The 24,979-nt window shown below is 36.2% G+C and overlaps 1 protein-coding gene and 1 pseudogene across 1 annotated transcript in view; one reads left to right on the forward strand and one right to left on the reverse strand.

The window, feature by feature from the left end:
- STT3B (STT3 oligosaccharyltransferase complex catalytic subunit B) overlaps positions 1 to 24,979 on the forward strand; it is a 99,416-nt gene that overhangs the window by 27,982 nt on the left and 46,455 nt on the right. The window contains exon 2 of the mRNA XM_022553947.3: positions 23,124 to 23,232. Within this exon, the coding sequence (XP_022409655.1) occupies positions 23,124 to 23,232 (109 nt within the window). The remainder of the gene's footprint in view (positions 1 to 23,123; positions 23,233 to 24,979) is intronic.
- LOC149748235 (non-histone chromosomal protein HMG-14 pseudogene) lies at positions 11,992 to 17,748 on the reverse strand (annotated as a pseudogene).

The raw sequence follows: 24,979 nt of genomic DNA on the forward strand, positions 1-24,979 counted from the left end.
AGTTTACCCAGGTTTACACATACCTTTATAAGATGAGAAATAAACTTTGAGGGAGTAAAGATTAGAAAGTATAGCTTACTGGTAAGAGTGGTTATCTGGAGCTTGACAGTGGTGGTTGAATTGGTTAATATATTAAATATGAGAAAGGTGCCAAGAAGGGGAGAAATATGAGGCAGAGATGGGGACCACTTGCTTTGTATCTCCTTTGTGAGAGTAATAGTTAATAGTTGTTGGAGGATTTGGTATAAAAGCATTTTATAGATTATGTGTGAAGCTTGTAGGTAGTAGTGATGGTTGTTATTTTTGGTCATGCAGTACTTAATGAAGTTTTCTGGCTATGATTTTTTTTTCTTTGCCTAGCCTTTTTGGTTTTGCTTTTTTTTCTTCTTTTTTTGTTAAAAATTGCTCATTGTTTAAAAAAATCAAAGAATGAGGCATAATCTATTAACTGCTTGTTATATATTCTGCTAGGATTTCTTCAAAGGATACACAGTTTTTGAAATTTATGTAAGTGTACACGCACACATAACCTTTAGGTTTTTGGCATAAATACGATCATACTATACAGACTAATGAATTTTGCTTCATCTACAAAATAGCATGACATATATGGTAGCTGATAGTGCTATTCACCAGTATCTGGTTTCCCTCTTTTCTCAGCACATGGGTGGGGCCATGTGACTAGTACTAGCCAATGAATCAAGAGTGTAAATGATGTGTATTTCTTTCCACCTGAAAATTTGTTGTGCTTAAACCTCCAAAATTCCTTTCTCTGGCAGAATGATTACAACATTCAAGGTAGTGACTATTCGGGCCATGGTTGTTTAAAAGGTAATATCTGTACCACAGAGTTGAAATCTGAAATGATATAGTCAGAGGTATATTGGACTTCTCTGTCCTTTTGTTTCCAAAGTAACTTTAAGAAAGAGCAAAAGCTTCAAAGTTCAAAGTTGCATCTTAAAACATCTTAAGAGAACTATGTTAATGGTCTTGCTTATATAATTTTAAACATATGCCAGTGTTTTTTAAACGCTTGTTTTAGCTCTTGAACCCTTTCTTCAAATGAGAGTTTACACAAGAGCCTAATATACAGATAAGTGTGGATTAAATGGGATGGTACCCTCTTCCCTTCTATATATTCTACTCGCTTGAAAGTGTATACCCCACTCCTGTCAGAAAAGGTAGTATGAGAGGAGCTCTTTGGAATCTGAGGTACAGGGAATGATTTAAGATCCACTTATAAGGTTCACAGTGCCCGGAAGGTGATGCAAATTATTACTGGCATTTATTACTCTCTTGCTGTTTGGAATCATCTTGTGATCATGCTCAAGAATGTGGGCACTGGAGTCAGAGCTACTTGGTTCAAATCCCATCTTGACTACTTAATGGCTGTATAACTTTGGATAAGTATTTAACATCTCTGTGCTTTAGTCTGATAGATTGGGGGTAGTATCCTACCTCAAAGGTTTCTTTTTTTTGTGATGATTAAATAACAGTACCTGACAACTGTTAACAATTTTTTAAAAGAATAATTGTACTTATGGGCTTCCCTGGTGGCACAGTGGTTAAGAATCCGCCTGCCATTGCAGGGTACACGGATTCGAGCCCTGGTCTGGGAAGATCCCGTATGCTGCAGAGCAGCTAAGCCCATGCACCACAACTACTGAGCCCACGTGCCACACCTACTGAAGCCCACACGCCTAGAGCCCGTGCTCCACAACAAGAGAAGCCACTGCACTGAGAAGCCTGCTTGCTGCAACTAGAGAAAGCCTGCATGCAGCAACGAAGACCCAACGCAGCCGAAAATAAATAAATAAAAAATTTTTAAAAAGAATAATTGTATTTAAATAAATAGTGCTAAAAATGCATCTCTTTACTACTACCCCTCTTGGACCCCTTTCTCTCCTTAAACACGCTAACCTCTCCTATCTCAAGGTCTTTGCACTGCTAGTTTCTTTACCTAGGGACAGCTCTCCCCACCTCTTGGAACGGTTGGCTGCTCCCATCCTTAAGGTCTCACAAATGTTAGAAGACTTCATTTATACCTTGCTTAAAGCCATCTTTACCCCTTCCTCCCCTTCTTCCTATTTCACTCTTTTATCTCATCCCTTTAGTGTCTTCCAAAGCTGTTGCTTCAACCTATAATTATCTGGTTTGTGTTTATTGCACTTAAGCTCCAGGAGAGAGACTTTGCCTGTCTTTTTCACTGCTCTCTTTCTAGTGCTGAATGGAAACCTGGGACACATTAGTTGCTTAGAATTTTTTTTTAAAAAAGTAAATGATTATTACCTTTTAAAAATGAAAACCATACTAATGTTCAATTTAGAATAGCTATCCTTAGAGGCACATATTATAATGTCTTGACAGACAAGAATTTTGGGGAAGCTTTGAAAGATGTGCTGTCAAATTGACATAGGTTCTCTATTCATAGGAGACAACTATGAGCCCTCACATATCCTTATTTTTGATAGAAACTTCAGTTAACCTGGTATTTCACCACAAAGCAAATTAAAATAGTGGGATGGGGCTTCACTGGTGGCGCAGTGGTTGGGAGTCCGCCTGCCGATGCAGGGGACACGGGTTCGTGCCCCAGTCCGGGAAGATCCCACATGCCGCGGAGCGGCTGGGCCCGTGAGCCATGGCCGCTGATCCTGCGCGTCCGGAGCCTGTGCTCCGCAACGGGAGAGGCCACAACAGTGAGAGGCCCGCGCACCGCAAAAAAAAATAATGATAATAAAATAAAATAAAATAAAATAGTGGGATGATTCAAGGCTTTGACTTTAAGGGGAATGTTGAGATGTGGTAGTACTTGATACAGAGCTCCACTTCCTCTCTTCCCTTTTGCCCTATCTCTTTCCTCTCCTTCCCTTCCTTGCTACTTATATTTGCTGTTCTTTATCACCATCATGGAGCAAAGCCACTTGCCTTTCCTTTGTTTCCTCCATTGTTTCTGATTTATTCTTCTGCTTTTTAGATTTTATTTGCAAAGGCTAAGCTAAACTAGACTTGTGTTGTCTTATGGAAATTAGATTTGTGCACTGAACATTTGTGGGGTGTGGGACATGTTTGTCTCCCATCCCCTGTGTGTTTATCTTGCTCTTTCATTGCCAAAAGCAGTCTTTTTCTATTGTTTCTCGGTTACTTCCTAATTTGAATCTATTTATGTAAAGCCTGGTTTCTAAATTTCTGAGGTTTCAACTGTGTTCATCTAAAAGTGTTAATCTTGAATCTGTATAAGAATTTAATATAGAAGTGTAAAGAATAGGGGTTATTACAGCAAGTGCTTATTTTGAGACAGTCATTTTGATGCCAGTCTCACAAAAAAGCAGTGACATAGGCCCTGGAAAATGTCAATTAGCAAACTTTAGTTAAAGGTTTAATTATAGTTATATGCATTTGGTAGATAGTTTTAGAGAAGTAATGGTTTAGGGAAAAGGAGGACGGAACTGGCCCTTGGGAGACTTGCTTGTGTTTTACTTTTAGCACTGCCTTAGCCCATTTCTTTAGGCTGGAACTTTCTCTATCTTTACTTCTTAGCTATAAATTGAGACCTTTATTTCTCAGCTTTTCTAGCTCATATTCTACACATACCATATATTCTGTTACAAAAGCTAGTCACAGGGGTCTTAGATGACTTCAGGTTGGTCATAGCTTTAAGGCTAAGAATATACTGTTCTACTTATTCCTAGACATCTTCCAATTAATATTTTTTATGATACAGTGCCGTATTTTTATAGAGAACTGGAAATGTTAATTAAACATACAAAACGCTTTCCCACCTCAATTTCCTCTTGAAGATAGAAAAGCCTTTCATTAACTTTAGAGCTGAGGTATAAATTTTTTTTAACCTTTAAGATTAAGGGTATATTGTATTTTGCTTCAGTACATAATCGTGAGATTTCGTTATTGTTTTTGAGTGTACATTAAGTGTTTCAGTATAACATAAGGTGAAATAACAAACCTAAAACGAAATGTATGAAGTGGTTAGGTCTTCAACAAGATCAGCAGAAGGAAAATGCAGAGGTAGCGCTTTTCCCTCCTTGTTCAGAAGGGCAGGCCTAGTTTACAAATGGGTTGGTACTGAGTGTTTGTTTTCCTAAGGAAACAATATGATATATGTTGAATAAGACGTAAACCAATTTGTAAAGTTCTATTTAAGCTGTAATGTTCTGAATTCAAGTATTGTGCTAATCTCTATTAGAGCCCAAGAGGTATAACCATTTTTCCGTAAATGGGCTTCCATAATTTAATCTCATCTTGCTGCTTTAAGAGGTTGTTTCAAGCACATAGACTTTTCTTAGCTTTCGAAGGGTTTCTTGGGATGAAGAAGAATTAATACTACAGAATTTATAAGGATTAAAAACAACTGTGTGGCTTTCAGAAGCAAGTGTTTTATTCCTATCTTGTTACTTTTCATTTGTCTCTTATAGATATCGGGAAAGGCCATTATAAAATGCGGTGTCTTTGAATAGCCAAAGGACACGGAGGCCTTAGGAATATACATTGCAGAAGAAAACTAAATTTATGTATCTTAGCTTCTTTGTAAAGGTGGGTCTCTAAGACCTCTTTTAATTTGTAATATGGCTGTTTCTCTTTATCAGATTTAAAACTCACATTTTCCTGTGATCCCCAGTTTCTCCTTACATCTTGAAGCAGTTTGCTTGTTACTGGAAAGCAGTAAAATTATTTATATGCCCCTTTTAGAATGAAAAAGTTCATGTGAGAATTATTTTGCCTGTCTTAATAAGTCATTCTCTCACATTGGAATTTCAGGTTGGCTCTAGAGATTGGGTTGAGAGAATTTGGGGGAAGGCGTTCATTTATTTTTTAGAAAACTTTTATGAAAAATAAATAAACCAAAAGTAGAGAAGACCACAATGAATCACATGTATCTACTATACAGAGTATTCAATAATTAGCATCTTTTTTTCACACTTATTTCAAAACAAATCATTTTATTGAATTTAAAATACCAAAAGTTGTTCTGACAATATTAATAAAAGTATATGTAAAATCTGGTAGTTTTCTCAGACTGAGTTAGATATTATTTTACCACTTGTGTTTTCTCTTTCATTTCAGTTTTATTTTGGTGTCTCCTAACCTTTAATACATCTTTTCTCAGTCAATTCACCTAGTTTTACTTGATGAAAACTGTAAATTGTATGTATGAGTGTGTGTGTGTGTGTGTGTGTGTGAAATTTTCCATAATAAAGTTTACATATAATTAACTTGAAACAAATAGACTGTCAGATATTTCTTCAGCAAAAATGGGTTTATTCGGGATCAGCAGAGAATTGCAATTTGGGATCTGCAACCACAGCAGGCCATGTGCAAGTCCCAGCATGCCATTTTATAGAGAGGAAAAGGATGTTGGAGGGGCTAAACAGAGTCTATGGCTTTTCATTGGCTGCTGAGTCCTTGCCAGGGAAGAAGAGAGGAACCTTTCTTCCTCCTGTTGGGCTCTGCTGTCCTTGCAGGGCATGAGAGCTCCCCTTTCTGGCCTCCCAACTCTATTTAATTGAAGTTTATTAATTTTTAACAATATGTATTACTCATATATATAATTATGTAGATCATCTATGTATATGTAAGTATTATAATTGCATATATAGATATGTGTGCATGTATATGTAAACTCTGTATACACACACATACACATGCACACGTGCAGTATCGTAGAAAATTTCTAACATAAGCAAAAGTGGAGTTAATACTGTAATGAACCTCCGAATGTGTATACATCACCCAGCTTCAACAGTTTTCAATTTATGGTCCATCTTGTTTCATCTATAACACCCTCCCCAGCTATTTAAATTTTTTAATATGTATATTGGACATGCTAAAATTGAAGACTGCTTTTGTGCACACAATTGCTTGCATTTAATGAAGAAGAAAATAGAAGCCAAAATTTAAGTCAGTGTTACTACTCATTACTAGTATGCCAGAAAGAATTAATTCACCCTCATAAGTGAAGTGCCAGGAACTATATGATACCTTCAAGGATGCAAAAGTTACTAAGAAAAAAATATTCCACTGTCAGGTAAATTAGAATAGAGGTTCCAACGTGATGTTTTCAAAGCACAAATTCAAGTGGACTGGGGAGGGGAGGATGGAATATTAGAGAAGGCTTCTTCAAGAATGAATTTCAGGTTTGAGGGGATCGCAGGAAGAAAGGAGAATAAAATGCATGGCTGTGGCGTGTTACTATGTAGATGGAACAAAGAGCTAGGAAAGACCATGCTAAAATTGCTCAATAAGAAGGTGAAACAAAAGATTAATAGATACAATTCTTTTTTTGGTTATTTACTGTAATGGAAAAGAGTAGTTGTATGATTAATCTAAATGCCTTTTATATTTGTTTTGGATTGGTTTTTTTTGTTTCCCCTGGTTATTAACTTCCCCCCCATGCCCCGGGCTCTTTTGTTTTTTTCAGTTGAGCAATCATTACCATATACCAGTGTATTAATTTTAGGTGTAAAACATAATGATTTCATATATGTATATATTGTGAAATGATTACCACAATAAGTTTAATTAATTAACATTTATTACCACACCTTTTTTTTCCTTTGTGATGAGAACTTTTAAGATCTAAACAACTTTCAAATATATAATACAGTATCGTTAACTGTAGTCACCATGTTGTATATTGCATCCCTACAACTTAGTTATCTTATAACTGGAAGTTTGAACCCTTTGACCACCTTCACCCATTTCCCCCACCCCCGCAACCCCACCTCTGACAACCAGCAGTCTGTTCTCTGTATCTGAGTTGTTTAGGTTTTTTGGTTTGTTTTGGTTTTGGGGGGGTTTTTTTAGACTCCACATAAATGAGATCGTCTAGTATTTGTCTTTCTCTCTGACTTATTTCACGTAGCATAATGCCCTTAAGGTCCATGCTTGTGGTTACAAATGGCAGAATTCCTTCTTTTTTATGGCTGAATAATATTCCTGAGAGAGAGAGAGAGAGTGTGTGTGTGTGTGTGTGTGTACACCCCACATTTTCTTTTATCTATTCATTTGTCAATGGACACTTAGTTTGTTTCCATGTCTTGGCTATGCTGCAACAAACATGGAAGTACAGATGCCTATTCAGGATAGTGATTTGGATTAATGCCTTTGGATTAACGCCTGGAAGTAAAATTGCTGGGTCATATGGTTGTACTGTTTTTAATTTTTTTGAGGAACCTCCATGTTGTTTTCCATAGTGGCTGCATAAATTTACATTCCCACAAACAGTGTGCAAGGGTTCCCTTTTTTCTACGTCCTTGCCAATATTTGTCTTTTTGGTAATAGCCTTTCTGACAGGTGTGAGGTGATAACCTCTTTGCATTTCCTTGGTGATTAGGATGTTGAGCACCTTTTCATGTACCTGTTGGTATTTGTTTTCCTTTGGGAAAATGTCTGAATCAGTTTGGATTGGGTGTTTAATATTTCAACTGAGGTTTCATGGGAATTCACATAAAAGTAAATAACCAGACTATACTTATAGTATACTTGTAGTAACAACTGAATCTGCAACACAGTGTTACAAATTTAGATTTGGGTGCTTCTGGTTTAGTTTCTATATGTGTGTTTATATACAAACAATGAGAAATACAAGCATTACTAAAATTTTCTATTAGGCTCTAAACAAACTTCTTCATCATTTAATTGAGCAATATCTTTAACAGCAAGAAAAACTTTTTAAAAACTGATGACTGTTTGGTGGTTACTTCTGAGTCAAATATTTTACAATTTTGTGAACCAAAACAAAATACCAAAATAAATTAGACGATGTTTAGCATCTTTGCAACTATGAAATATAACCTCGAGTTTAAGACTCTGTGTTTATTGAAAGAACCTAATTGTTCTTCTTACTGATTGATTTATTAATAAATGTTATAAATTTGGGCTTACATTTCTATTTAAAAAAATACTTTTATTTTTCCTTTATTTTTTTATGAAGATTTTATTTGAATAAAGGTTCCAAGCCTTTAAAGTTTGAAATGCAGTAGCTTATTTCATTTTGGAATTTCATATTATATATCTTAATTAAGTATTTCAGTTAAATGTCTTTACTTTGAATGAAGTTAATATTTATCTGTATTTTCTGTATAATTGAAAAGATTGGCAATTATAAGGGATAGATAATGGGATAGAATGATGTGGGAACAAAACATTACCTCTGATAACAGGGCTTTAAAAACTTGGAAGTTTGTCAAGTAGTCTTTGAGACATCTCTCTCATTTTAACATAGTCACAGGGATGTTTACTGATTTTCAAATTTAAAGTCTTAAGGAATCTAGTGGTGAATTATTAGAATTAATAAGCATTTGCAAGGTTTCTGGTTATAAAATCAATGTAAAAATATCAAGAGATACCTGTCAAAGATTGCCAACAAACACAGGAAAGCATGCTCAACATCACTAATCATTTGAGAAATGCAAATCAAAACTATAATGAGGTATCAGAATGGCCATCATCAAAAAATCTACAAACAGTAAATGCTGGAGAGGGTGTGGGGAAAAGGGAACCCTCTTGCACTGATGGTGGGAATGTAAATTGATACAGCCACTATGGAGAACAGTATGGAGTTTCCTTAAAAAGCTAAAAATAGAACTACCATATGACCCAGCAATCCCACATATACCCTGAGAAAACCATAATTCAAAAAGAGTCATGTACCACAATGTTCATTGCAGCACTGTTTACAATAGCCAGGACATGGAAGCAACCTAAATGTCCATTGATGGATGAATGGATAAAGAAGATGTGGCACATATATACAATGGAATATTACTCAACCATAAAAAGAAACCAAATTGAGTTATTTGTAGTGAGGTGGATGGACCTAGAGTCTGTCATACAGAGTGAAGTAAGTCAGAAAGAGAAAAACAAATACCATATGCTAACACATATATATGGAATCTAAAGAAAAAAATGCTTCTGAAGAACCTAGGGGCCGGACAGGAATAAAGACGCAGACGTAGAGAATGGACTTGAGGACGCGAGGAGTGGGAAGGGTAAGCTGGGGAGAAGTGAGAGAGTGGCATGGACATATATATACACTACCAAATGTAAAATAGATAGCTAGTGGGAAGCAGCCGCATAGCACAGGGAGATCAGCTCAGTGCTTTGTGACCACCTAGAGGGGTACGATAGGGAGGGTGGGAGGGAGACGCAAGAGGGAGGTGATATGGGGATATATGTATACATATAGCTGATTCACATTGTTAGACAGCAGAAACTAGCACAACATTGTAAAGCAGTTATACTCCAATAAAGATTTTAAAAAAGAGATACCTGTCAGTATGTCAAACAGGATTTTTAAAAAATAAATGAAAATACTATTAAAAATAAGAATAAATCTAAGCAAATATGTGTAAGATCTCTAAGGTTGAAATTATTCATTTTCTGAAGAGACATTAAAGAAGACCTATAAGAAGGAGATAAACTCTATTTATGGATTGGATGAGTCAGTATTGTAAAGATATTAATTCTACCCGAATCAGCATGTGGAGTTAATGGACTTTTAGTCAAAACCCCACATGGATTTTTTGGTGGAATTGACAGCTTATTTTAAAATTCATGTGGAGATGCAAAAGGACAAAATACAAGGCACAGTTTTAGAATGTTCTGCCAGATGTCAAGATTTTATTTAAAGCTCTAGTTATAAAGTTTGCATATTATTGGTGCAAGGATAGACATAAAGACCACTTGAGCAGAATAGAGTCCAGAAACAGATCTGCACATTAATGAACTCTTAGTGTATGATAGAGGTAGAACTGTACAGCAATGGAGAAAAGATAATTTTTCAGTAAATGATGCAGGAACAATTATTTATACAGAGGAAATAAAAATAGATAAATATTTCTCACCATATAAAATAATTGATTCCAGGTATATTAAATACCTAAATAAGTAAGTTTAAACTAAATTATCATGAAAAAGAAAATAATATCTTTATGACCTTGGGACAGTAAAAGACTTTTTTAACCAGAAAAAAAACACTAACTCACAGCAAAAAAAAATTGATAAATTAGGTTTTATGTCAAGAATTTCTATTCTTTAAAAAATACCATCATGAGTGAAGAGAAGCTATAAATGAGAACAGTTTACAACTCACATAACTGACAAAAGAACAATATGAAGAACTTAGTCAAATTAACTAGAAAAAAATGTGCAGAGTACTTCAATACATACTTCAGAGGAAATTTAATGACCATTAAATACATGAAAAGTGTTAACCTCACAAGACATCATAGAAATGCAAATTACCATTGTTGGCAAAAATTGTTTGATAATCCTAAATGTTGGTAATGTTACTAAGCAGCAAGAACTCTTGGGTAGGGTGTCCACCTTTTATTTATCTCTATAGTCAGTTCATTTAGCTGTCAGGGCTGATTAGTTTAGTGGTAGTGGTGTGTTGTATGGGGGCGGGGAATAGGGGGGAGGTACTGTATTATGGGCCTAAGAAGAAGATAGTGACTACTCCTACCTTCAAAGTGCTCAGTGAAATAAGAGTGTGCTGCCCTTTACTAAAGTCCTGTTATTTCACTTCCAGGCGATAAGAAGGGAAACCCATAAGGGCATTCAGTAAACTATTCACAGTGCTGGGTTGGAAACTGGGCTGGAAAATAGGATAGAAAAATGAATGGCAAATCAGACAGGAAGAAGTTAACTGAAAATCAAAGAAAATGGGTTTATAAGAGTGAGTTGGGACTTCCCTGGCAGTCCAGTGATTAAGACTCCGTGCTTCCAGTGCAGGGGGGCACGGCTTCGATCCCTGGTCGGGGAATTCAGATCCCACAAGCTTCATGGTGCGGCCAAAAAAAAAATAAAGTTAAGGGATTTGTGGGAGCCTTGCGTACCAGGATTGACTTGATCCTGGGGATAAAATAGGACTAAACACATTCTACATCCATTTATGTTTAGTTTTTAGATACTTTGACTAGGTTTTCAGTAGAATCTTAATGAGCTTGCTTGTTTGTTTTAACTCTTTAATTTTGCCTTCAGACTTAGATCTCAGGAAGTATAGTTAAATTAGTTTTAGTCTTTAACTTTGGGGATACCATTTAAAATTGACGTTAGGTAGCTATCTGGGAAGCTATCTAGAGTGTATTTCATCTCCATTTAAAAACATATTTATGAAATCAGTTATTCATTCAACAAATATTTGAGGGCTGCTATGTACCAGGTGCTGTGCGAGGTTGTTGGAGACATGTGGTTTCCTCATGGGAGTATTTATCTAGTGTGGTAGATATTAATCAAGTAAACTAATGTGAAATTGCACCTGTGGCAAGTGCTAGAAGAAAAAAGTACATTGAGCCTTTTCTGTCAACAGCATCCCTTAGAAATGTGCTGAAGTTTGAAGAATGAGATATTTAGGCTAAGAGGGGAGATAGCAGTGATCCAGGGTGAAGGAACTTGGCAGTCTGAAGTTCCTGAGGTCGGAGGGGATAAGGTGAGTCTGGAGGACTGAAGGATGGGTATATGGAAAGTAGGGAGATAGTAAGGTGTGAGATGAGGCTAGAGTTATGTAAGAGCTAGAGTGTGTGTGGCTTTGATTATGTTAAGTGAAGTTTCCTTCCTTTTAATTTTAAGAGATGAAGCCCTTGAATAGTTCGGCAGGGGGTTGCAATATGATCACATTTGCATTTTGAAAAGATGTTCTTTGTTGAGAAACAGTATACAGATTGGAGAATTAGGACGTGGGCAAAATGGATGTAGGGGGATGAGTTAGGGGCTACTGCGGTAGTCTAGTTAAAAAATGATAGCTTGGATTACAGTGCTAGTATCAGAGTAGGAAAGAGTGGACAAATTTCAAGGATATTTAAGTAGTAAAATAACCTGGTTATGATTTGTGTATAGGATGTGAGAGGGAAGGAGCTCTCCAGGATGACACCTAGATTTTTGGCTTTTTCAATTTAGGTGGTAATTAGATAGAAAATACTAAAAGCAGACACAGTGTAGGTATTTGTTTTGAGGGTGGATAGGTGGTGTCCAATCATGAGTTTAGTTGAATATTGAGTTTGAGATGCCTTTGTGACATTCAAGGGGAAAAAAATGTAGAGAGGGAGATAACATTGGCAAATTGTGGGCATACTGATAGTAATTGAAGGCCCAGGTATGACTGACATCTCTTGGGGGAGAGTTACAGTTAATGAGAGGATCTTGGGTAGAGGAGGCTGCCTGTACAGAAAGTAGAGAAGAGGGTTGGAGATGTGGGGTAAAAAAATAGGAGACTATTGTAGTTATAGAAGCCAGGGAAGAGAATGATTGAACAGAGAGGGAGAGGACAAGAATTATGCGAAATGGAAAGTTAAAAATACCACTCAGAACAATTTTGATTATGAAGTTGGAACCCCATGTTTCTTAGTTTTAAGAACATATTAATCTCTTGGAGTCCATTTTTTTAAGTGAAAAATTGCGTTTAAAATTTGAAATCCTGATTCTTGTTAAAATACTAGGCCTTTTGTCTTTGAACTATTTTCACAGGTTTTGGGGATGTTACTTACTTACTTTTCCTGTTGTGTACTTCCTAATGGTGCTCCTCTACCCCCTATAGTTTGTAACTGTCCTTTATGAAGCTCATTTGAGTCTCAAGTTATTTTTGGTTTTTGCTTTTACTGTTAATCCAAGTTTTTGGACCTTGGTTTCAGTGTTAACTTCTTGATTTGTAGATCCCTTGTAAATTTAGACTAACATGCAGTGGTACAAAGGTTAAGAGTTTACCTTTCTTATGGGAGTCTTTCTTCCCTGGGGAGGAGAAAAATTTAGCCACTTCCACGCTGGTGGATACATTGTTTTTCATCTCTGAAGGGAGAGTCTTCCCATGGTCCCGCCTTTAAGTACAATAAATACTTTGTTTCTAGCATTTGGAGGTTTCGCTTTTACAGTTAGCTCTGGTACTTTCTTTTAGAGGGTGTGTAGCATTTCTAGCTTAGATTTCCAGAATTGTTGCTGGAAAACAAATGTTGTTTTAAGTTCTGAGTTTAAAATCCTTTTTCCTTAGTCAGAAATTTTGGTATATTATTCCATTGCCTTTACATTATTTCCATTGCCTTTATAGCATTCAATGATTCCAGTTGACTGATATATTCCTTTGGAGAAAATCTGTTTATTTTCTATGAATGATTTTAAGTTGCACTTTATCCTTAGCGTTTTGAAATTTATTGAGAGGTGTATGTAGTTTTTTGTGTTTTTTCCTAATCATCTGTGGGGCATAATGATTATTCTTTTAAGATTAAATGTAAAAACTGGATTTACCTTTAGATTTCTTAATTTTTTCATACTTCTTTTCAGCTTTATTGAGATATAATTGACAAAGTTGTGTATATTTAATGTGTACTGCATGATGATTTGAGATATACATACACATTGTGAAATCATTACCACAATCATAACACATCCGTCACCTCACATAGCTTCTTTCCTTCTTTCTTCCTTCTTTTTTTTTTTGGTGAGAGCTTTTAAGATCTCATCTCTTAGCAAATTTCAATTATACAATACAGTACGTATTACTAACTACAGTCACCTTGTCATACATTAGATCCTTAGAACTTATTCATGTTATAACTGAAGTTTGTACCCTTTGACCTAACTCTCCCCATTTGTCCCATCCCCCATCCTCTGGCAGTCACCATTCTATTCTCTTTCAGAGTTAAACTTTTTTTAAAAAAAAGAGTTCACATATAAGTGATACCATACAGTATTTTTCTTTCTCTGCCTGGCTTATTTCACTTAGCATAAATGCCTTCCAGGTTCATACATGTCACAAATTGGCAATGGCAAGATTTCCTTCCTTTTTGTGGCTGAATAGTATTCCATTATATAAATGCATAATGACATTTGCTTTATCCATTCATCTATCAACAGACACTTTGGCTATTATGTATGTATTTATTTTATGTATGTATGTATTTATGTATGTATGTATGTATGTATTTTAATTTTTGGCTATGTCAGGTCTTAGTTGTGGCACACGGGATCTTCATTGCAGTATGCGGGATCTTTCGTTGCACACCCGGGCTCTTTGTTGCAGCACGTGGGCTTCTCTCTAGTTGTGGCGCGTGGGCTCTGTAGTTTATTTTCTCTCTAGTTGAGGCGTGCAGGCTCATTAGTTGTGGCGCGCAGGCTTAGTTGCCCCACGGCATGTGGGATCTTAGTTCCCCAACCAGGGATCCAACCCACATCCCCTACATTGGAAGGCATATTCTTTACCACTGGACTATCACGGAAGTCCCTTTCTTGGCTATTATGAATAATGCTGCAGTGAACATGGAAGTGCTGATATCTCTTCTATATACTGATTTTGTTTCCTTTACGTATACAGTTGACCCTTGAGCAGTGCAGGTTTGAACTACATGGGTCTACTTATATGTGGATATTTGTCACTGATAAATACAACCTGCAGTTGGTTGAATCTGCAGATGCAGAGGAACTGCAGATGTGGAGGAACCAAGTATATGGAGGACTCACTGTAAGTTATATGCAGATTTTCAATTACAGAGGCTTGATGCCCCTAACCCCCACATTGTTCAAGGGTCTACTCTATACCCAGAAGTAGGATTTCTGGATCACATGATAGTTCTGCTTTAAAAAATTTTAAGGAATTTCTACACTATTTTCCATAATGACTATATGAATTTACATCCCCACCAACAATATACCAAAGGTTCCCTTTTTTCACATCCTTGACAGCATTTGTTACCTCTTTTCTTTTTGATAGTAGCCACACTAACAGATGTGAGGGTGTTTCTCATTGTGGTTTTCAGTTGCATTTCTCTGATATTGAGCACCTTTCATATACCTAACTGGCTATTTGTATATCTCTGGGAAAATGTCTTTTCAGGTTCTTTGACTTCTTTGACCATTTATTAATCAGATTTTTTGTGGGTTTTTGTTGTTTGGCTTTTTTTTTTTTTTTTTTTTTTTGCTGTTGAGAGGTATGAGTTCCTTATGTGTTTTAGATATTAACCCCTTATTAGATATATGGTTTGCAAATATTTTCTCTCATTCCATAGGTTGCCTTTTCATATTGTTTATTCTTTCCTTTGCTATGCACAGCCTTTTAGCTTGATATAGTCCCAGTTGTTCATTTTTGCTTTTGTTGCCTGTGTTTTTGGCATCGTATGCTCAAAAATCATTGCCAAGGCCCATGTCAAGGAGATTTTTCTCTGTTTTCCTCTAGGGGTTTTATGGTTTCAGATTTTACATTGAAGTCAGTATGCATTTCAAGTTGATTTTTGTGTATGGTGTAAGATAAGAGTCCAGTTTCATTCTTTTGCATATATTAATAACATCCAGTTTTCCAATACCATTTATTTGAAGAGACTATTCTTTCTTCACTGTTTGTTCTTGGTGCCCTTGTCAAAGATTAGTTGACTGTAAAAGTGTGGGTTTATTTCTGGGCTCTGTGTTCTGTTCCAAAGGTCTGTGTGTCTTTTTTTATGCCAGTACCATACTGTTTTGTTACTATAGCTTTGTAACATAGTTTGAAATCAGGGAGTGTGATACTTCCAGTTTTGTTGTTCTTTCTCAAGACTGCTTTGGCTATTCAGTGTCTTTGGGGGGTCCATGCAAATTTTGGGTTATTTTTCTATTTCTGTGAAAAATGCTATTGGAATTTTTATAGGGATTGCACTGAATTTGTAGATTGCTTTGGGTTATATGGACATTTTAACAATACTATTGATAATTCTTCCAATCCGTGAGCACATAATATCTTCCCATTTATTTGTGTCTTCTTTCATCAGTGTATTATAGTTTTCAGTGTACAGGTTTTTCACCTTCTTGGTTAAATTTATTGTTAAATATTTTATTGATTTTTATACTGTTGTAAGGGGGATTGCTTTTTTCTTTTTATGCTTCAAGAAAGTCTTTCATAATTGAGATTTTATTGGTTGTTTTGAGAATCAGTACATAGACATTTCAATTTGTACACAATTCTCAACATACATACCAAAAAATCTAAAAAATCATGTAGTTGTAATTCTTTTCTGAAGTTATTCCAGTGACTTTCCAGCTTAAAATTTGGAGGCAAATTTTCCTTCACAGGATATTAAATACCAGTATCTTCAAATATTGATATGCTGTTACATCGTAAGTCCCACTAATTCACAATTTAATGTCATATACCCTACATACTCAAATTGTCAGTCATTCACAGCACATTAACAGTTACTAGAAGAACCGGACTACCATGACCAAAGATGTTACATAGTGCACAAAATTCTGCCCAGGAGAGCCAAGACCAGGGGGTGAGTGGTTTGCTTTAGGAAACAATTATACCAAAAACAACATGGGAAGAGAAGTAATTTAAAGTGTTTAAGACATTAAATGCACAGCTGACTCCAAACTGCCATTTAGTATGCTTTGTATTATAAGATGTAAAAGCTACCCTCGCATCTGTGGAATGTTAAGCTGACACCCAAGACAATCAAAGCCTCCCATATTCAATATCCCAGTATTTTCTGGTTGTACCAAAAAATAAACAACCAGCAAATGATTTCACCTCTTAAAAAAAAGCATTTACACTAAATGCTTTTTTTTAAGCTACTAAAAAACTTGGATTTACAAAATAGTTGATAACAGAGCTACTAAAAAACTTGCATTTACAAAATAGTTGATAACAGTATTCCTCTGGATTGTCCAAGAAGGGAGATGGGGACCACTGATAGGACCAGGGGTGTGATATTAATCAGACTTGGCTTCTTTCTCTCCTGCTTCATCAGAAGCTGGCCTCTCCTTGTTTTTAGTTTCTCCATTTTCTGCAGGTAAGTCTTCTTTAGTCTCTTGGTTAGCCACTTCAGCCTGTTTTGCCTTTGCTCCCCTTTTTGCCTTTGGTTTGCACTTTTTGTCTGAAGATGTATCCTTTCCTGCTGCCCTTTTTGGCTTCGTTTCCACTTTTGCAGGAGCCGGTTTAGCTGATGACCTTGCCAATCTCCTCTTGGGCTCCTCCTTCACCGCCCCCTCAGCGGAGCTGACCTTCCTCTTGGGCATCATGGCGGTGCAGTGGGCATGTGCCGGGTGCCTGCGGGCCGCGGCAAGCTGAGAGCCTTTGTGAAGCTGGGCTGCCTGGCCGCTGCCACTCCTCCTGCCGCCCAAGCTGCTGGGACCCACAGCGGGGGCGGTGGGAGAACCCGGGATTGCTATCTTAATTTCTCTATCAGATAATTCAGTTAGTGTATAGAAATGCACCTGATTTTTTAAATGTTGATCTTGTATCCTTGGTGAAGCCTTTAGAGTTTTCTGTATATAAGATCATGTTATCTGCAAACAGACAATTTAAATTCTTCCTTCCCAATTTGGAAGCCTTTTACTTCTTTTTCTTACCTAATTGCTCAGGCTAGGACTGTGTTGAAAAGAAGAGTGAGAGTGGGTATTCTTGTTTTGTTCCTGATCTTAGGGGAAAAGCTTTCAACTTTTCACCATTGAAGTATGATGCTAGCTGTGGGCTTGTCATCTATGGCCTTTATTATTTTGAGGTACATTTCTTCTATACCTAATTTTTTTAGTTTTTGTCATGAAAGGATGTTGAATTTTGTCAGAGGCCCTTTCTGCCTCTGTTGAGATGATCATATGATTTTTATCCTTCATTCTGTTAATTTGGTATCACATTTATTAATTTTCGTATGGTGAACCATCCTTGACTCAGGGATAAGTTCCAGTTAATTATGGTGTATGATCCTTTTAATGTGCTGTTGAATTCGATTTGCTGGTATTTTCTTGAGGATTTTTGCATCTTTGTTCATCAGGCACCCTGGCCTGTCGTTTTCTTGTTGTGTCCTTGTCTGACTTGGGTATCAGGGTAATGCTGGCCTTGTAAAATGATTTTGGAAGGGTTTCTTCTTTAATTTTTTGGAAGAGTTTGAGAAGGATTGACATTCATTCTTCTTTAAATGTTTGGTAGAATTCACCAGTGAAGCCATCTGGTCCTAGGCTTTTCTTTGAATCAGTGATCAAAACCCTCCAACAATCACCTTACTCATTATTGATCTGTTCAGATTTTTAAATTTCTTCCTGGTTCAGTCTTTGATGTAAGTTGTATGTTTCTAAGACTCTGTCCATTTCTTCTGGGTTATCCAATTTGGTGTATAATTGTTCATAATAATCTCTTATGATCCTTTGTGTGTCTGTGGTATTAGTTGTAACATTTCCTCTTTCATTTCTGATTTTGTCTTCTTTTTTTTTCTTAGTCTAGCTAAAGGTTTGTCAATTTTGCTTATCTTTTTTTAAAAAAAGTTGAACAAAACTGTTCATTTTTTTTTCTTTTTTTCTAGTTTCTATTTCATTTATTTCTGCTCTGATTTTTGTTATTTCCTTCCTTCTGTTTTTTGGGCATAATTTATTCTTCTTTTTCTAGTTCGTTGAGGTATAAAGTTAGGCTGTTTATTTAAGGTCTGTTTTTTATTAATGCCAGTGTTTATTGCTATAAACTTCTGTCTTAGATTGCTTTTGCTGCATTTTGGTATGTTTTTCCATTTGTGTTTATCTCAAGATACTTTAAAATTTTTCTTTTTATTTCTTTGACCCATTGATCAGGAGAATACTGTTCAATTTCCACATATTTGTGAATTTTATAGCTTTCTTACTCATTTCTAATTTTATATCATTATGGTCAGAAAATATATTTGGTATAATTTCTGTCTTAAGTTTGTTAAGACTCGTTTTGTGACCCAGTATGTGATCTCTCCTGGAGAATATTCTGTATGTACTTAAGAAGAATGTGTGTTCTGCTGTTAGATGGAATGTTCTCTGTTAGATCCATTTGGTTTAAAGCATAGTTCAAGTCCAGTATTTCCTTATTCATACTCTTTCTGATCTATTCATTGAAAGTAGGGTATTAAAGCCCACTACTATTATTGCATTGCTGTCTATTTCAATTGTTATATACTCTTGATCAGTTGATCCATTTATCATTCTATAATGAATGACCTTTTGTCTCTGTTACAATTTTTGATTTATAGTTTATTTTGTTGGATAAAAGTATAGCCATTCTTGCTCTCTTCTGCTTTACGTTTGCATAGAATTTTTTTTCCATCTCTCCACTTTCAGCCTATGTGTATCCTTAAAGCCGAAGTGAGTTTCTGTGAGCATATGTTGAGTCTTGTGTTTTTAAATATTTACCCACTCTATGTCTTTTGATTGGAGAATTTAATCCATTTACATTCAAAGTGATTACTGATAAAGACCTAACAACTGCCATCTTGTTAATTGTTTTCTAGTTCCTTTGTTCCTTTCTTCTTGTGCTGTCTTCCTTTGTGATTTGATAGTTTTTCTTAGCAGTATTCTTTGATTCTTTTCTCTTTTTTATATCTACTATAGGTTTTTGCTTTGTGGCTTCCCTGAGGTTTACATAAAACATTTTATAACAGTCAACTTTAAGCTAATAATTTGATTCAGTTGCATGCAAAATCTCTATTCTTTTACACCCCCCCTTCAATTATGTTATAGATGTCATAATCTTTTTATGTTGTGTATTTAACAAATTATTGTAGCTATAGATATTTTTGTCTTTCAACCTTTATACTAGTTAAGTGATTTATACACCATTACAATAGTAGAATCTTCTGAATTTGATTACATACTTATCTTACTAGTGAGTTTTATACTGTTATATATGTTTTTATGTTAGGAATTATTGCCCTTTCATGCTAGCTTGAAGGACTCCCTTTAGCATTTCTTATAAGGCAGTGTGGTAGTGATGAACTCCTTCAGTGTTTGTTTTTTTGGTTTTTTGTTTGTTTGGGAACGTCTTTATGAAGGACAGCTTTGCTGAATATTCTTGGTTGGCAGTTTTTTTCTTCAAGCACTTTGACTATATATATGCTATTCTGGTGCAAGGTTTCTGCTGAGAAATCTGCTGATAGCCTTATGTGGGTCCCATGTATAAGTTTTTTACTCTTGCTTTCAAAATTCTCTCTTTGTCTTTGATTTTTGACAGTTTTATTATAATGTCTCTCAGTGGAGTCCTCTATGGGTTGAATATGTATTGGTACCTATGAACATCACATGCCTAGATGACCATCAATTTCTCTCCCCAGATTTGGAAAGTTTTTAGCCATTATTTATTTAAACAAGCTTTCTACCCCTTTCTCTCCTTCTAGAACTCTCATAATGCAGCCATCATTACCCTTGATGCATAGTTAATGTAGGCTATTTTTCACTTTTTTTTTTCCCCTCTGCCCTGATAATTTCAAGTAACCTCTCTTCTAGTTCTCAGATTCTTTCTTCTGCTTGTTCATGTCTGCTGTTGATATTCTCTGCTGCATTTTTGTTTTCATTTTATTCATTGTATTTATCAGCTCCAGTATTCTCTTTGGTTTTTTTTTGTTGTTGTTGTTGTTGTAATTTCTATCTCTCTTTTGGACTTCTTATTTTGATCATGTATTGTTTTCCTGATTTGTTGAGTAGTCTTTCTGGGTTCTCTTGTAGCTTGCTGAGCTTCCTTAAAACAATTACTTTGAAATCTTTGTCAGGCAGTTCATAGATCTGTTTCTTTGTGGTCAGTTACTAGAAAATAATTGGGTTCCTTTGGTGGTGTCATGTTTCCTTGATTTTTTTCACTTTTGTTGTAGCCTTGCATTTATGCCTGCCCATTTGATGGAGTGGTTTTGGTTGGGAAAGACCTTTACCTGTGGGTAAGCGTGAGGGTGCCAGCTGAATAGGCTGTGGCAGTTCTTACTCTGGGGAAGATCCAGGGGTGTAGTCTTTGTGTAGCTCCAACAGCTGAGGTCAGTGTTAGTGAAGATTGCAGGGGTCCTCAATGGCCAAGGCAGCAAGTGTCCATGGGGCTGTTAAGGGCTGTTGGGGGCCTTCTGGTCTCCTTTTCTCCCACAGGGAGTTGTTGTGGCCAAGGGGATCTCTCTTGGCACCAGGTTCAGCTCACAGGTGTCCTCTTAATCATGGTGGTACTGATGAGTGCCCATGGAGTAGCCATGGAGCTAGGGTCTGGAGCTCAGGTACACACAAAGCAGCTGCAGAGCTGGAGTCTGAAGTGTAAACACTTACAGAGCAACAGTGGTTCTGGAGTCCAGAGCATTTGTGGGATTGGGGGTTGTGGCAGCCCTGGTCATGGGGGAGTGCAGCAGTAGCTCTTTCTTGCTGAGGACAGAGCAATGTCTCCCTCTCCAGGGGCCCTGTGGCAGTGATGGCTTTTGGTGAAAGCTGCTGTTGTCCTCTGCAGAGCAGGCCACTGGAGTTTGTCCTGATGAATACTTACGGGGTCCTCCTTTGTGAAAGCTGTCATGGGTGCTATTGTCCTCAGTTGAAGAGCCTGCCTAGGTCCTCCACAGAGCAGACCACACTGGGCACTGCAGTGGTCCTACCACATGGCTGATACTGATAGCCTCTACCCTTCTTTGTTCCTGGCTGTCTCTAGATGTCTCAGCTAAGCCTGTCTCCCTAGTGATCCTTCTGTATGGTTGATCTCCATTTTTTGCTTCATTGTGCTGCTGTAGGATCTCAGTTCTGCATGAGCCTCCTGGGGATATTTTCCTTCATGGATAGCTGTCTATTTCTTATTTTTTGTTGGGGGTATGAAGGCTGGTATCTCCTACTGTGCCATCTTTCTAATGCCACCCCTCAGAATACTTTGTCTTGTTACTAATTTGCTTTGCATCTTTGACCTTTTTACTATTTAGCCCATCCTTTATTTTGTTTATCTTAACAGTCATTTGACATTCAAAAACTTAAATAGTGCTTTTATCATAGATCTTCATTTCACAGTGATAGTAGCAGTAGCCTCTGAGTGCTTTAGAGACATTATATTGTTTACTTATCATAGCCACCTTATTGACATAGGTACTATTGTTATCCCTTTTTTACAGACGAGCACAGAGAGACTGTGAGTTGTTTGCCAAACCAAGGTCACATAGCAAATAAGTATGGAACTAAGATATTCAAACCCAGGCAGTATGATTCTAACACTTGTAGTCTTAATCTCTAGGATATGCTTCCTTTCAGGCTGCTGTGGCTTATCTTATTTCTGAAGATATTCCTATTTCTGTTTTCTATGGTATTAGTTCTTCCACTCATTGATTTCGATGCTTAGATTTCATATTGTCTACTTTTCTTAAATGTTTGGTTTTTGGATGTGTGCTTATTTTTGTATTTGATCAAGTCTGTCTACAAATACTACAGTGTTTGTATCTAGTGATTATGGGAGGGAGAGTCATGGCTTGCTGTTGGGAAGGATATATCAAGCTGAATTTAGATATGAGGATTTCCTATTCATCTTCTTTCTGTCAAGCACTATTCCACTTTTTGAATCACTTGTCTACGTGTATTGCAGATACCTTTGAGGCCCACTTCCTTGCTTGGCAATGGTAGGGCAAGGGGATCCACCTCCCTGGCTGTTCCTAATGCTCATTACCCTGAGGATTGCTGCAGGATTTTCTCTTGCCCCCCTGCCCCATAACAACTTTATACTAAACATGGAACATCCTGGAAACTCCTCCCATTCCCCCACCCCCCCAACACACACACATATACCATAGTTTGCAGTTTACTTCTGGTTGCAGTTTGGGCTGTGGCTTCTTCCATCTCATTTCTTCTCATTTGGTTTTTTTGTCTTTCATTGATGAAATTTCTCATTCGTTAAGGTCATGTTCTTGTTTTAAAGTGCTGTTACAGTTCATCTCCCATGGTTTTAGTGCTATTATAACTTATTCTTTATTTCTGGAATTTTTAGAGTTATAGGATTGGAGGCAATTATGTTGAATGTGCATCCTTCATTTTGATGCTATTTTCTGTCGGTGGTTTTTAATCTTTTGAGAGTCATTGACTTCTTTGACCATTTGGTAAATTGTATGTACCCTTACTTTTTAAAAATTCAGATGCATAGCTGTCTACCATCTGTACCCCAGGCAGTAGCCAAATTTTGAGCATTACTGGTTTGGTGAGTTGTTTTTTGTGGGGGGAGGGGGGGACTTTGTTTTTAGTTATATTTAGAGGTATTAGCCTATTTCTTGGAAAATAATGTGTTACTTAGGTTTAAGGAAAATTGTTATAAAAGATATATATGTAGCCATAGAGCTATATATAAAGAGTTAAATATAAAGTATAATATTAGAAATATAGAGCTATTTTTTTCTAGTAAAGTTGTATAACGTTTCTTTTTTTCCTGTTTTCTCTAGGTTTAATTATAGATCAACACATCATCTTGCGTCTCATGGGTTCTATGAATTTTTAAATTGGTTTGATGAAAGAGCATGGTATCCACTAGGAAGAATAGTCGGTGGTACTGTAAGTATATTTGCAGTTATTTATGTTAATCTTAAAATCTTGCAGTTATTTGAGTAAATCATTAATCACTAAGGTGGTGGCAATTCTTGAAAGCTTTGTATAGTTAACTAACACATTTTTCTGTGGCTGATTAGTATTTAACTTGCTAAATCTCTTTTCTTGATCCTCTTCTTCCCACTCTCACCCCCCAACCTGTTTTTGGGTTACCTCATACTAGCCACTATTTCTGACAGGTGGATCTCTTGTCACACATTTAAGTTCAGGTTATTTGTATGTTTTTGTCTTGTTCTATAACAACTTCATTGAAAAAATATTTTTGGAAGGAAATAGAAATGTAGAAGAATCAGATAATTCTAATTTTCCAGGTCCCAATTACTCGAGGTAATTGAGTGTTGATCATAGTTCATGGGGAATTATAATGTCCAGAAGATGATATAAGAGAAAATATTTTTAGGATTTGGGATGTAAGGAGAATCCTGAAGAGAAAATGAAAGACAAGACACCTATTTGGGCAATATATATGTGTAGTATTTTTTTCTGGATCAGTTTTGTCAGAGGTTTATCAATTTTAGTAGATTTCTTAACCCAAAGAAACTTTGACTTTGTTGATTATTAAATATTTGCTTTCTCTTATGTTAATTTCCATTTATTTCCTTCCTCCCACTTTCTTGAGTTTGTTTTGATGTTTTTATCTGTCTTCCTGATAGTTTGCTCAGTAATTTTCAACATTTCTTTGTTATTAGTGTATTCATTTTGAAGCTTTAAATTTCCAATAATCACTTTTAACTACATTGCATAAGTTTTGATACGTAGTATTTTCATTATTGTTCAGGTTAAAGTGTATTTTAATTTCCACTATAATTTGCCCTGATTCATGGGTTACTTGGGGTTGTATTTAAGTTTTAAACATAATAGAATTTCCTAGTTATCTTTTTTTTTGCTTTATACTTCCAATATATTATGGTTAGAGAACAAATTCTGTAATTTTAATCTTTGAAATTATTTGAGACATGATTTGCGGCCTAAGATATAGCCAGCTTTTATAAATGTTCCCTCTGTGTTTGGAAAGGAATATGCTCCATGGTAGTCAGATGTTGTGTTTATAATCTGTGTTTATAATTTGGATTACCTCATACTAGCCACCATTTCTGACAAGTGGATCTCTTGTCACACATTAAGTTCTTTGATGTAAACAGAGATAAAGATATAGGAGAATAGTCATGAATTAAGGTGAATTAGAAAGGTATTGAATGGTGAGAGATGTAGTAGATGGCTGTATCTGTACTTCTTGTGGGGTGAATGCTATCATATACTTCATTGTACTAGTCTTTGATTACTATAGTTTGTTTCCTGGTGTGTTTATAAATTTTTACCTTGAATTTACCCTCAATGAAGGCTTGTTTTCTGAGACTCCTGGTGTCTTGGTATTTGGGACCATCCTTAAAATGATCTTTCTCATTTGTCTTTGCTGGAGCCCTTAGAGGTCTTACTGCTTTTAGGACAGTTTTTAGAGGTTATTTCTCAGCTTGAGGTTTTTTATACATGAAGTTGTTACAAATGTGGAACCCATATTCACCCATGTGATGAATGAGTTTCTTATTTCTTGTTTTGTTTCTATTCAAAGCTTTGGAAGTAAGGCAAGAATTCCTTACTGTTTCCCTTGATGGATGGGTAGAACTTGTCTAGTCTAGTTTCATAAACGGGCCCTGGCTTTGTGCTGGGAATTAGGCCTTTTCTTTGATCCCTG

Source organism: Delphinapterus leucas, chromosome 10 (genome assembly GCF_059928025.1).
Source record: "Delphinapterus leucas isolate spDelLeu-1000000601 "Yukka" chromosome 10, BTC_Dleu_Yukka2, whole genome shotgun sequence".
NCBI classification, from domain to species: Eukaryota; Metazoa; Chordata; class Mammalia; order Artiodactyla; family Monodontidae; genus Delphinapterus; species Delphinapterus leucas.